We start from the raw sequence: 13,877 nt of genomic DNA on the forward strand, positions 1-13,877 counted from the left end.
TTTGATGTGCCTATTTTCTGCTGAAAAGAATTAGTGATAGAGGTGGGTCTGAGAAAGATATTTTGCAACAATGTCAAGGAACAAAGCCTTGGTTTTAGAATATACAATGCATAAGCACATATTTGACTAAGCATTTTTCTATGTATGTTCTGTGGCAGAGGTTCTTAACCTGGAGTCTTTGAACTTGGTTTTAATTTTTATATAATTGTTTTTCAATACATAACTGTTATTCAATATGTTTGGTTTCCTCTGTTATCCAACATATTTTATTTTATGCATTTAAAAACAGTATTCTGAGATGGGGTCCATAGGGTTTACCAAACTGCCATGATACGCCAAAAAAATGATTTTTAAAAAATTTTATATTTATTCATACTTTATATCATATTTTATTATATTCTCATTTGGAGATGGGGAAGCTCTTTATCTATATAGGGTTTTGTAGATATAAAGCCAGTTAATGTTGTCCAAGGACTGTGTCCTTAGGGAGTAAGGGGTAGGTCATGATTCAGAGAGTCTGTCCTCTGGGTAGGTGGTGAGCCTTCCCAAATGGGGCTATCCATCATACACTGCACATTCACATAGTACCTAATATTAAATCCTTCAAAGATAGCCTTGCTGGGTCAAGCTTTTATGTCATAAAGTAGCTACTTCCCTTGTAATCTGTTAAAAATAAGCCCTTGGCACAAGCTTCTGTTTTTGTCAAATTTGTGGATAGCATGAAGCTGGGAGCCATCGCTCACATATTGAATGAGAGATTGGAGACCCAAAATTACATGTTAAGCTGGAAGGATGACTTGAAGCATCTGATGTCCTGTGACTTCTTGGGTTCAAAGATCCAAGCGCATAAGCACAGGATGTGGGAGACATGGCTAGAAAGCAGGTTATGTAAAAAGTCCTAGAGGTTTTTGTAAACTGCAGCCGCACTGTGAGTCAGCAGCATGGTGTGGTGGCCAAAATAACCAGTAATGAAATCTTCAGCTGCATTCATAAAAATACAGCATACAGAGGGAGGAAGGTGAGAGGCTCACTATACTTCTTTTTTGTTTTGTTTGTTTGTTTTTTGGTGAGGTAATTGGGGTTAAGTGACTTGCCCAGGGTCACACAGCTAGTAAGTGTTAAGTGTCTGAGGCCGAATTTGAACTCAGGTACTCCTGACTCCAGGGCCGGTGCTCTATCCACTGCGCCACCTAGCTGCCCCTTTGGTTTTTTGTTTGTTTATTTGTTTGTTTTAACTATACTTCTTTGCAATGGTCACACCACAACTGGAGGGCTGTGGTTAGAAGAGGTCGTCCAGAATGATTAGGGGAGTTTGGACAGTGTGATATATGAGATTAAGTTTAGAGGACATGAGTATTTAGTATGGAGAACGGGAAACTTTAAGGGAGTCGTGATCGTTGTCTTTAAGTTCTTACAGAGGCATCAGACTTGTTCTACTTTGCCATAGATGATAGAATGGTAAACAGTGGTTGGAAATTACAGGGAGGCATATTTGGAGTCAGTATAAGGAAAAACTTCTTAACAATTAGTACTGTCCCAAAATGACTGCACTGCCTTGGGACCATATGGTTCCTGGTCATTGGCATTCTTCACTCAGGGTTGGGTAACCACTTTGTCAGAGATGTAAGAAAGAATTCCCACTTAGATGATTTCTGTGGTCAACTTCTATTGTAATTTTTGTAATTTTATATACAAACACACATCTTTTCTAGATTGTAGAGGAAAATCTAAAAAATAAGATAAAAACAGATAAATTCTGTGTAGACTGTTAGAAAAACAAAATTGAGTGTATTTTGGCTAAAGATAGAAACTTTAATAGATATAGCAGGGAATAACAATTAGCAAATTTATAAATGAGAATTCTGGTTATAATTCTACATAAAGGATAACTATTTGTTAGACTAGTGAAAACATACATCCTAGGTACCAGCAAGTGAAAATGTTTGCTTAATCTAGATCGCTGCTTTAAAAGGAAAATTATGTGAAATTCTGATATCTTTGATACAATTTAAATATATTACCATTAACTAATGGTCACTTGTGAATATTTGAAAAAGAAAAATTAATGAGGCTTGAAAGCAGAATCCTAATGAATGAATTTAGTGTTTTGGATTTTCTTTTCCCCTTTGAGGGCACAAATTGGTGTTATGTACATTTAATTAATATTAATTAATTAAGAAGGTTGCATTAGTTTCACAACCTTCTGTGAAATTATAATGCCAAATTACCATTTGTATACCATCTAACCTAATACTGGCTTTTCCAGTATTTCATATATCCACTGATTATTTTATGTGAGGATAAAATCATCTACCACATTGTGAGGAACATAAGGGGAAATAACCTGAATGTAATTTGTTGCCATATGTAATAACTGTTACAATGACATTTGTTTTAGGGTATATGTTGGAGCCAGACCCTGACAAGAGGCCAGATATTTATCAGATCTCGTACTTCTCATTTAAGCTCGCCAAGAGAGAGTGCCCCATTCAGAACGTTCAGGTACGTGAAATTGTGTCTGTTGAATAGAAGGATCTAGGGTGGGACATAGTCATATTATCAAATGGTACAGTTCCAAGAACACTGGATATAAACCTTCAACTCTGGGTCCAGATACCATCTATTATTTACTGTTGCTTGTTTAGTTGTTTTTCAGTCATATTTTGGGACCCCCATTTGTGGTTTTCTTGGCAAAGATACTGGAGTGCTTTGCCATTTCCTTCTCTAGCTCATTTTACAGATGAGGAAACTCAGGTAAACAGGGTTAAGTGACTTGCCCAGAGTCACACAGCTAGTAATTGCCTAAGGCCAGATTTGAACTGAGGAAGATGAATATCTTCCTGACTTCAGGACTGGCACTCTACCCACTGTGTCACCTAGCTGCTCCTCTGTTATTTACCTACTATAGGTTAGTAGTTCAGGCAAGTCCCTAGTTTTCCCATTTGTAAAATGGCACTGCCTACCTCACTTGGTTATTATGAGGATATGAGGCATAAATCAGCCTTGTAATGGGAGACATGGCCATACCTGTGCTAATGCAACATTTTGTCAATGATAAATAGTTGGCCTTGGAGTCAGGATGCCCTGGATTCAGGTCCTCTGATATATACCAGCTGTGTAACACTAAGCCATTTAACCCATCAATAAGCCAGCTAACCATTAAATTGCAGAGAATTTGCCAATCTAAATAGACAGAGGGAGTTTTTCCCATTGGGGTGCTCCAGGTTCAGTCCTTTGCCTGTGACTTGCTCTGAAGAATAGAACTCTTCTAGCACATCTGGCCATAGACCCTGTTTCTCTCCCATTGACTTTAATTTATTAATTTGCTAATAATTGAATTATTAATCTGAATATTACCTCATGAGTAGTTTGAGTTGACAATTTGGCTCAAATACAGGATAAGTACGGGGAGGGGGATAATGTCATCATATGGTTTCTTTTGTAATATAACCAAGATCCATGGACATCCTGAGAGTTGTTGACGCCACTTATTGGTCTCATTTTCCTTGGTAGTGGACCTGCTGATTTTCCTCTTGCTGTTGGTCACCATAATCTGCCTTACCTATCAAAACTAGAAGCAGTATGGAATGAAAGAAAGAACATTAGATTTGGAGTAAGAAGACTTGGATTTAGATCTTGTCTTTGTTACTTATTACCTGTGTGACCTGTGGCAAGTCACCTGACCATTCTGTGCCTCAGTTTCCTAAACTTTACAATACTGAGGTTAGAATCCTCATAGATTGAAATGAAGGCCCCTTCTCCTTCTAATTCCTATGATTCTGTGATTTATACATTTCTCCTGTGCTTAGGAATTCCTAGCTCCACACCTCATACCTTCCAGTTTCTTTCCTTTTTTGATCTTTGTATTTACATTGATGCAGTATCTTTTGGATGTTTACCAAGCTGTACCATCATGTATTGTACTCCACTACTGAGAAGGCAGCTTGGCATGGTAGTAAGAGTACTAGATTTCCTGGATAAAGCACTGGCCTTGGATTCAGGAGTACCTGAGTTCAAATCCAGCCTCAGACACTTGACACTTAACTAGCTGTGTGACTCTGGGCAAGTCACTTAACCCTCATTGCCCTGCAAAAACAAAACTAAACTAAAAAAAAAGAGTACTAGATTTCCAGTCAGATCACTTGTGTTCAAATCCTACTCTGCCTTTAAGCAAAGTCACATGACTTCTCTAGAGCTCGGTTTCCTTAACTGTAAAATAAAGGGAATTGATTGATTGACCTCACTGATCCCTGAAAATTCTTTCCTTCTGTTTATAACAACTCGGCCCCTTCTATCTCTTAGCACTTGAATTATTCTCTATATCAAATATATCCAACTAAAATAAGTAATACCTAGAAAAAGAACTTTACTTGCTCACGGTTTGTTGTTATTATTAACCTGTTATCATTCTGGAATCAGCTCTCTGTGTACAGTCGGACCACTAATTTTAATGAACAAAGATTAAAAATTAGTACAAAGCTGGTAGAATAAAGTTGAGGAAAAGCAACTCCATCCTGATCTCAAAAAAGCACAATTTATTGACAATGAAAAATGGCATGTGGACAGAATACACGATGTAGCCTACAAGAATTTCATGCAGAAGTTTAACCATTATAAATTAATTGTCTTAACAGAGAGACTAGGAGATCATGAAAAGCACATTAGTCATCCAATACTTGACTTACTTGCCGAGGAGAGAGAGAAAGAGCAACATTGGTTTGGAATATAAAATCATTTGCAAAATCTTAAAGGAAAACTGATCAAAAATCATAAGAAATGTTTCCTCATAAAACAGAGGAACAATGGAGAATAAAAGTAATCTAAAGATAGCTGGGTAAAGTTATCCTGAAGACATGTAAGGACACAGATAGAAGGTCAGTCGAAAAAATGGAAAAAAAATTTTATGACAGACTTTTTTCACCATCAAGCTAAGAGCCAGCATACTTGGACTCTTAACATCACAGTCCTGAATGGTGTTGGTGGATGAAGTAGAAATGACATTAAAGAGGGCAATGATGAGGAAAAAAATAGCAGAATTAGATCAACTGTAAATGGAGGAGATCCATGCTATGGGTAACACAGTGTTGAAGACACTGAGAAATCAATTCACAAGGTAGACCTGAAGAAGAGGAAGACACCAAAGGCACAGAAACCTTATTAATAATGAAAAAAGCCAACTGCAGTTATCATTGACCTAGACCTTTATGCCTATTTTCCCATAAAATGTTTATGAGAATACTTTATATTTGGAGGGGGGGGGCAATGAGGGTTAAGTGACTTGCCCAGGGTCACACAGCTAGTAAGTGTCAAGTGTCTGAGGCTGGATTTGAACTCAGGTCCTCCTGAATCCAAGGCCAGTGCTTTATCCACTGCGCCACCTAGCTGCCCCTAATACTTCATATTCTTTTTTTTTTTTTTTTTTGGTGAGGCAATTGGGGTTAAGTGACTTGCCCAGGGTCACACAGCTAGTAAGTGTTAAGTATCTGAGGCTGGATTTGAACTCAGGTACTCCTGAATCCAGGGCCGGCGCTCTTTCTACTGCACCACCTAGCTGCCCCAATACTTTATATTCTTAATGAAGGTATTGCTAAGGAACATAAGTAGGTTTTTGAACATTATATTCCTCAACCAATCACATCTTTATCATCACCCAGTTGACTGAAAGATATAGAGAATATTTTATTGTTCTTTATTTTCTGTTGATAATAAAAGAAGCATTTGATTCAGTAGAGCAAAATGTCAACTTAAAAGCTTTTCTGGGGGACAGCTAGATGGCGCAGTGGTTAAAGCGCTGGCCCTGGATTCAGGAGTACCCGAGTTCAAATCCATCCTCAGACACTTAACACTTACTAGCTGTGTGACCCTGGGCAAGTCACTTAACCCCCATTGCCCCGCAAACAAACAAACAAACAAAAAACCAAACAAACAAACAAAAGCTTTTCTGAAAAGGTTATTCCCATGCATACATAAATATTATTTTTTTTCTCAACAAACATTTATTTTCCATTTACATGTAAGGGTAGTTTTCAACATTCATTTTCATAAGATTTAGAGTTCCAAATTTTTCTCCCTCCCTTTCCTCCCCGCCTCCACAAGATCGCAATCAGGTTATATATGTACAATCTACAATTGTTCTTTTTATCAGTTCTTTCTATAGCAGTGCATAGTATGCTTCCTCATTAGTTCCTTGGGATTGTCCTGGATCATTGTACTGCTGAGAGTAGCTAAGTCATTCACAATTACTCACTGAACAATACTGCTGTCACTACACAATGTCCTCTCACCTCTGCTCACTTCACTATACATCGATGTTCATTAGTCTTTCAAGGTTTTTCAGGGATCATCCTGTTTGTCATTTCCTGTAGCACAAGTCCATTCCACTACAATCATATAATACAGCTTTTTCCATCATTCCTCAATTGATGGACATTACCTTGATTCTCAATTCTTAGCCTCCACCAAGAGTTGCTATATTTTTTTGTACAATTTTCCCCCCTTTTCTCTTTTTCATGATTACTATTGTTAACTGTTCCCCTTCCATCCTATTCCCTTCCCCATGATATTTATTCTTTTTTTTATGTATAAGGTATTTTATTTTTTCCGTTACATGTAAAGATAGTTCTCAACTTTTGTTTATACAAGCTTTACAATTTCATATTTTTCTCCCTCCCTCCCCCCTCCCCTAGACAGCAGGTAATCTGATATAGGTTATATCTATATATCTATATACACATATATATACACATAATAACATTAATCCTATTTCTGCATTAATCCTGTTACAAGAGAAAAAATCAGAGCAGTGATGCAAAACCTCAAAATAGAAAAAAAAAAAACAACATCACCCAAAGCAAAAGAAATAGTATGGTTCAATCAGCATCTATACTCCACAGTTCTTTTTTTTTTTTTTTCTTGGATTTGGAGATCCTCTTCTATCATGAGTTCTCTTGAACTCTTCTATACCATTGCGTTGGTGAGAAGAATATAGTCCATCACAGTAGGTCAACACTCAATGTTGATGATACTGTGTACAATGTTCTTCTGGTTCTGCTCATCTCACTCATCATCAGCTCACGTAAGACCCTCCAGGTTTCTCTGAACTCCTCCTGCTCATCATTTCTTACAGCACAATAGTATTCCATTGTATTCATATACCACAACTTGTCCAGCCATTCCCCAATTGATGGGCACCCCCTCAACTTCCAATTCCTTGCTACCACGTAAAGAGCAGCTATAAATATTTTTGTACATGTGGGTCCCTTTCCCCCTTCCATGATTTCTTTGGGAAAAAGACCTAAAAGTGGAATTGCTGGGTCAAAGGGTATGCACAGCTTTATCGCCCTTTGGGCATAATTCCAAATTGCTCTCCAGAATGGTTGGATCAGTTCACAGCTCCACCAACAATGCATTAGTGTTCCAATTTTTCCACAGCTTCTCCAACATTTATTATCTTCCTTTTTTGTCACTTTAGCCAATCTGATAGGTGTCAGGTGGTACCTCAGAGTTGTTTTAATTTGCATCTCTCTAATGATTAGAGATTTAGAGCATTTTTTCATATGGGAATAGCATGATATTTATTCTATTATCTATCTTCTTTCATCCTTGCATACATAAATAGCAAGATAATCTTGTTCAGTGACCCCCTTATCATTAAGATCAGGCAAAGTATCATGGAGGAGACCTAGCACAAACTCCAAGTTGAAGAGAGATTCCTTATGGGTGTCAAGGTCTTCCATATCTGTTTGTGGGTGACACTGAATTGGTTGAGTTGTCTGGAATAATACAGGGCTCCCTGGAACAAATCTATAATCACTTAAAAGAGTTTGGTCTAACCATCCACTCAGGCAAAACCTAGGGCATGAAAAATGCTTTTTGTCTAAATTATTGCTAGTTGTATATAGTTGTAGTTGAATGGACATCAAAAAAGAGTCTTTCGGGGACAGCTAGGTGGCGCAGTGGATAGAGCACTGGCCCTGGAGTCAGGAGGACCTGAGCTTAAATCTGGCCTCAGACACTTAACACTTACTAGCTGTGTGACCCTGGGCAAGTCACTTAACCCCAATTGCCTCACTAAAAAAAAAAAAAAAGAGTCTTTCTCCCTCCTCCTTCCCTATTCCCTTCTTCCCTATCCTTCTCTTTCTTTCTTCCCTCCCTCCTTCCCTCTCCTCTCTCAACAGACAATACAAATGGACCAATGAGTTGGACCCAGAATTAAACAGGAATAGGGCAGCAGCTAGATTGCCTTCTTAAAAGTATAAAATGTCCTTAATGGCCAATATCCTTAAATGCCAATATCCTACTTGTGACATTGTATGTCTGCAAGTCATGGAACACTATAGTTTACAAAGAATTTTTTTTTGGCGGGGGTGGTGGTGGTGGTGGTGGTGGTGGTGAGGCAATTGGGGTTAAGTGACTTGCCCAGAGTCACACAGCTAGTGAGTGTCAAGTATCTGAGGCTGGATTTGAACTCAGGTCCTCCTGACTCCAGAGCCAGTACTCTATCCACTGTGCCACCTAGCTGCCCCGCTAGTTTACGAAGAATTAAAAATTAATTTTCCATAAAGGGTATTGGACAGGTTCATAGTAGATGAGAGTTGACTGTATCACATAACAAATAAAGAATTATAAAAAGGAACTAAAGTAAGGGATGTCATCAGAAAAATGTATGATGAATGATTCCATGACTAGAGTGAGGTATAGCCTATGTGCTCCACTGATGTGCTCTCAACGTTCAATGAAATTTAGGTTGGGTGGATCCCTGAGGTAAACCTCAGGACATGGACAAGAATTACACAGTGTGGACAGTCATGAGTGGGTTTTAATCTGCATCTGTTGGGGGAAGAATTTACAGTAATGAAGTCCTAGATCCATTTCTCCCATTTACCAATCAATTCTCCCATTCTGAGAGAGGCTCAATAATGGCAGTCTTTACCGCGAGGCTAAAGTCATTTGGTACTTACTCAAAATTAAGTTTGTCTTTGAAAAATGCAGGGATTAGACTAGTTGGCGACTGAGGTACCTTCCAGCTCTCAAAAGTACATGAGAGGGGCGGCTAGGTGGCGCAGTGGATAAAGTACCGGCCCTGGAGTCAGGAGTACCTGAGTTCAAATCCGGTCTCAGACACTTAACACTTACTAGCTGTGTGACCCTGGGCAAGTCACTTAACCCCCATTGCCTCACTAAAAAACAAAAAAACAAACAAACAAACAAACAAAAAAGTACATGAGAGAGGCAGGTAGGTGGTGTAGTGGATAAAGCACTGACCCTGGATTTAGGAGGACCTGAGTTCAAATGTGACCTCAGACATTTGACACTTACTTTACTAGCTGGGTGACCCTGGGCAAGTCACTTAACCCTCATTGCCCCGTAAAAACCAACCAACCAAAAAAAAAAAAAGTACACGAGAGACAGAACAATCCTCTGACCTGCTGTAAAAGGTGTACTGGACTTGGTATCAGAAGACCTAGGTTCAACTCCACATGACAGTGCTTACAAGTTGTGTGACTGTGGCCAAATCACTTAATCTTCCTGAACTCTTCAATCTGTATAGTGGGGGGAAAAGAGAAGACTTTGTCTCACAGAGGAGCTACTGTACCAATAGCCTTACAGGTGTGGTTGCCATTATTTTAGGGGAGTTGGGTTGTTCCTAGAAGAGGTGAGTATGTGCCTCTTGGCAAAGTTTAGTGGACTTTATGGATCACAAACCATGTCTACATTAGTACTTAGGATGACAGCAGCTAAGTCTGACGGAGCCATGGTCAGGCTAATTAGCATCATTCAGATTATGTGCTACAATACAGGTTACTGTCCCCTCCTACGCTGCCCTAGGTTGTGTTCTGAGTTAATGAAAGGAAAGAGCATTCTTACCCAATCAAATTGAGATTAGGAGAAAGGAACAGGTTCATGTATTTTCTTTTTTCTTGTTTTTTTTCTTTTGGGGGGCGGTGTAAGGCAATTGGGGTTAAGTGACTTGCCCAGGCACGCTCAGCTAGTGAGTGTTAAGTGTCTGAGGCTGGATTTGAACTCAGGTCCTCCTGAATCCAAGGCTGGTGCTTTATCCACTGTGCCACCTAGCTGCCCCTGGGTTCATGTATGTTCTATCATCCACTAGTCAAAATGCTTATCTTTTTGTTCAGCTCTTTGCGTTGCCCACAAAGTGCATGGCCATCTCACTGATCTGGACTACTCCTGATGGTTTGGAGATTATTTTGTTCTCTTTTTGTTTTAATCCACAGAACTCTCCCATCCCTGCTAAGCTTCCAGAACCAGTGAAAGCCAGTGAGGCAGCTGCTAAAAAAACCCAGCCAAAGGCCAGGTAAGAACTATACATGAAGTCAAACATACTTCATGTCTCAGTGGGAGTGGGCAGGTCAAGAATCTACCCCAGAACTGATGGAGCACTTGCTATCTGGAGGAAACTCTTTGAGGTGATCATATTTTTAGGGGTAGGAGGCTCCTCACCTATGATTTTATTAGGGTGAGGTTACTCCCAGTGTGTAAACTCCCTTTACCAATGTCAGTGAGTATCTAATGCTTAAAGAGTTACCTGGGGCAGCTAAATGACTTGTCTGTGGCCACACGTCTGGTATGCACCAGAGTTGTATCTTGAACATGAATCTTTTCTGACTCCCAAGGCCAATCCTCTGTCCACGCTGCCACATTCCCTCTCTTGAGGTGAACATAAAGTAAAAAGGATTTTCCTGATATAGCTTTCTGAACATCTCCATCTAAATGAGTGTTATCCCTTGGAAGCAGTTCCGCTGGGATGCGTACACTTACTCCAGGGAGGCGCTGTGGGTGCACCAGACATTTCTGAATCTGACTCTACTTTGAGCATTGCTTTCAAAACTTTGCTAGCAATGGAATGTAGTAGACACAGCGTAAGCAAACTTGGGTTTGTGTCATAACTTTCTCACTCCCTAGTTGTTTGACTGTGGGCAAAACCTTCACTTCTCCAGCACTCAGTTTTCTCCCCTATAAAATAAGGAGCTGGGAGACTAATTTCTAGACTCTCTTCCAACCAGATGTGTAAAATCATTAAGATATGTGAATTTTTCCAGTGTTTGGGAATCCCAGACTCCATATGTACTAGCTGCCAGAGTTTGGATCCTTTCTTCCATTTATCTAGATGAGAAATGAGAATAATAATAACTAACAGGGCTCAATGGGGAAAGTATTTTGTAAACCTGGAAAGCATGTAGAAGTATGAGATACTCTACTTCAAAGCTGGTTTAAGCCACCAAGAGAAAATCAGCTTCCAGAAGCTGATTTACTTGTACCTTCTAGAAGAAGTGCACATCAACACTCATAGAGATTAGTCAGACCCACTTCCTGCCCTCCTGGAGTTTCTATTCTACAAGAGGTCCACAAAGGCAGCAGAGAAGAATAGATTCCCTTCATTTCTCCTTGTTAAGGGCTGATATAAAGTTCTTATAGAGTCACAGAATTCCAATTACTTGCTTGAGCTTGCTTTTTTCTCAGTCTCACTCAAAGTCATGTGTGAGAACCTTACATTAATGGGGCCCCAGAACTAGTTGTGGGCACAGAAAGATTCAAGTTACCAGATGGTGTCTCCAAATGCCTCAGTGTGCTTCTGGCCCTTTGTCCAGTCACGTGTGTCTTACTCTTCTGTCTTCATGTGAGTGATGAATCTCCTCACTTATCCCATATACTCTCCAGTGTTCTGTTCATGCTCTGCATTCTGTTTTATGCCAACCCATCATTTCCTCTCCTTTTTTCCATTACAATCTTCCTTCCCAAAGTTTCTTCAGAGGCAGAACAATGTAGAGAACACTGGACTTGGGGAGCCAAGAGAGAGAGACCTCAGTCTGAACTCTACCTTCAACCCTTACCAATTGTGTGAGCATAAGCAAATCACTAGTATTTTTGAGCCCTCAGTCACCCCATCTGTAAATGAGGAGAATGCTAGCAGTACTTACTTCACAAGGTTATTGAGAGGATCAAATAAAATAATTTACTGGAAGCATTTTGCAAGTATTATAGTACTATCTCAATGCTACCTCTGGTTATTTTTATTCTCTGCAGTGCCATGTTTTGGGGACCACACAGCTTACAAACAGTGGGAAACAAAGAGCTCCCCGGGGCCCCATGTATTCAGAAATGGGTCAGGCTAAAGTGTGTATGGATGGACTCCTGGTTTGGCTGTGTCAATCAGTCAGCTTTTAGCAAACATCTCTGTGCCAGGCACTGGGCTAGGTGCTGGGGTTTCAAAGGCAAGAGTCTCTGCTTTCAGGAAGCTTATATTCTATTGAAGGAAACAACATATAAAAACATAAGTAAATACATAAATAAATAAAGCATATTGCCAAAATAATAACAAAATAATTTAGCAGCAGGTGACCCCAGCAACCAGGGAAATCAGGAAAGACCTCAGGTCAGAGGGGACCCTTAGACTTGAACGTTGAAGAAAAAAGCAAGTTGGAGACATTCGTATAATTGGCTTAAGCCTGCGTCCAGCTACTGCTGTTAAGTCAGTTCATTCTGCCCTTCACCTCTCCTGCGTGTCAACCCAAAGGGCAGACTTGTAGCACAGCTCATGCATTAAGCATTTTTGACAAGATCCCATCTGCCCTCTGGGAGCAAAGCCATGCGGCTAGTACCAAGTTAAATGGGAGTCATGAGCATTGCCTTTTCCAAAGGGAGCAAGAATGCCCAGAAACGGCTCCAAGCCCCTTTCCCGGCACAATCTTTTATTTTATTTCTCCAGCTCCCTCCTTGGTGTCAGCTTCACCTTCTGATGGAGGTGCCTGTTTTTCTCCGCAGAGAAGAGTCTGACAGCTAGATGTAATTAGATTGGCGTTTTTTCATCTTTGTATCTGTGGCCATCTAAGGCAGCTGGCCTGAATAATCTCTTTGATTCAGAAAGTTTTGGCAGGAGTTGAGACGGTCTAATTTTGTCAGAGCTTCTGAGCCCTCTTAGTCACACCTGAGGAGATGGAAAAACACTCAGAAGTTATTGTCAGGGATGCTTTTGTCATTGGCCTTGGTGGAAGCTGTACCTTGAAACCTCCAGTGGGTTGCAGGGACATAGAGGACACAGAGACACTTAGGAGGAATCTATCCAGTAACTGGATTCACTGGGGCTGCATTGCTTTCCCACACAGAGGGTTTGCCTGCTTTAACTCGTGTGATCATGTTCATCTTTGTATTTTAAGGGCCAGTTTAGAAATACCAACCCAGAAACCCAGACTAGTCAGCATTTATTAGCTGATGACTGTCAGCTTGTTAGCAGCCTCAAAGGGTAAGGGGGTCTGGTGTCCACATTAGGGTTATCAGCAACAGCTGTTCTGCCCTCTTGATTACATTCAAAATCTCACATCAACACCCTTCCCCAAATATGCAGCTTTAATTTTCCCCTCTAACTTGATTTTGTTTTTTTTAAACTTTCATAGGCTGACGGACCCTATTCCCACAACAGAGACGTCGATTGCACCCCGCCAAAGGCCGAAAGCTGGACAGACCCAACCCAACCCAGGAATTCTCCCTATCCAGCCAGCCTTGACACCTCGAAAGAGGCCCACTGTCCAGCCTCCAGCTCAACCTGCAGGTCAGGAAATTGCTCAGCTAAAGTAGGCTAATTTGCCTTGTCACCATCATGGGCCCAGAAACTTTTGCCTGATGATTCCAGCCTAGCAAGGGAAGGAGGATGGGGACTGGTTAGCGTGGGTTTAAGAATGTGGGGCATTGCTGACCAAGCTACAGGATGACCGCCCACTGTCACTGAGCACCCTTCTTAGAGACCAAATTAGCCTTCAGAGAAGCAGTGCTAGACCAGCTTTGCTCTCCCAGCTTATCTTTTATTCTCTGGGCTTATGCTTACTCTTTGGGTAACCTTGGGCATGTTACTTAACCTTCTC

The 13,877-nt window shown here is 40.4% G+C and overlaps 1 protein-coding gene across 5 annotated transcripts in view; it reads left to right on the forward strand.

Moving 5' to 3' along the window:
* The window catches only part of AAK1 (AP2 associated kinase 1), a 279,025-nt gene that overhangs the window by 174,755 nt on the left and 90,393 nt on the right, over positions 1–13,877 (forward strand). For all 5 annotated transcript variants that reach the window (XM_043983286.1, XM_043983287.1, XM_043983290.1 and 2 more), the window contains exons 9-11: positions 2,399–2,502; positions 10,236–10,315; positions 13,413–13,567. In XM_043983286.1, the coding sequence (XP_043839221.1) occupies positions 2,399–2,502; positions 10,236–10,315; positions 13,413–13,567 (339 nt within the window). The remainder of the gene's footprint in view (positions 1–2,398; positions 2,503–10,235; positions 10,316–13,412; positions 13,568–13,877) is intronic.

The sequence above is a fragment of the Dromiciops gliroides genome, chromosome 2 (assembly GCF_019393635.1).
Source record: "Dromiciops gliroides isolate mDroGli1 chromosome 2, mDroGli1.pri, whole genome shotgun sequence".
Lineage (NCBI taxonomy): Eukaryota > Metazoa > Chordata > Mammalia > Microbiotheria > Microbiotheriidae > Dromiciops > Dromiciops gliroides.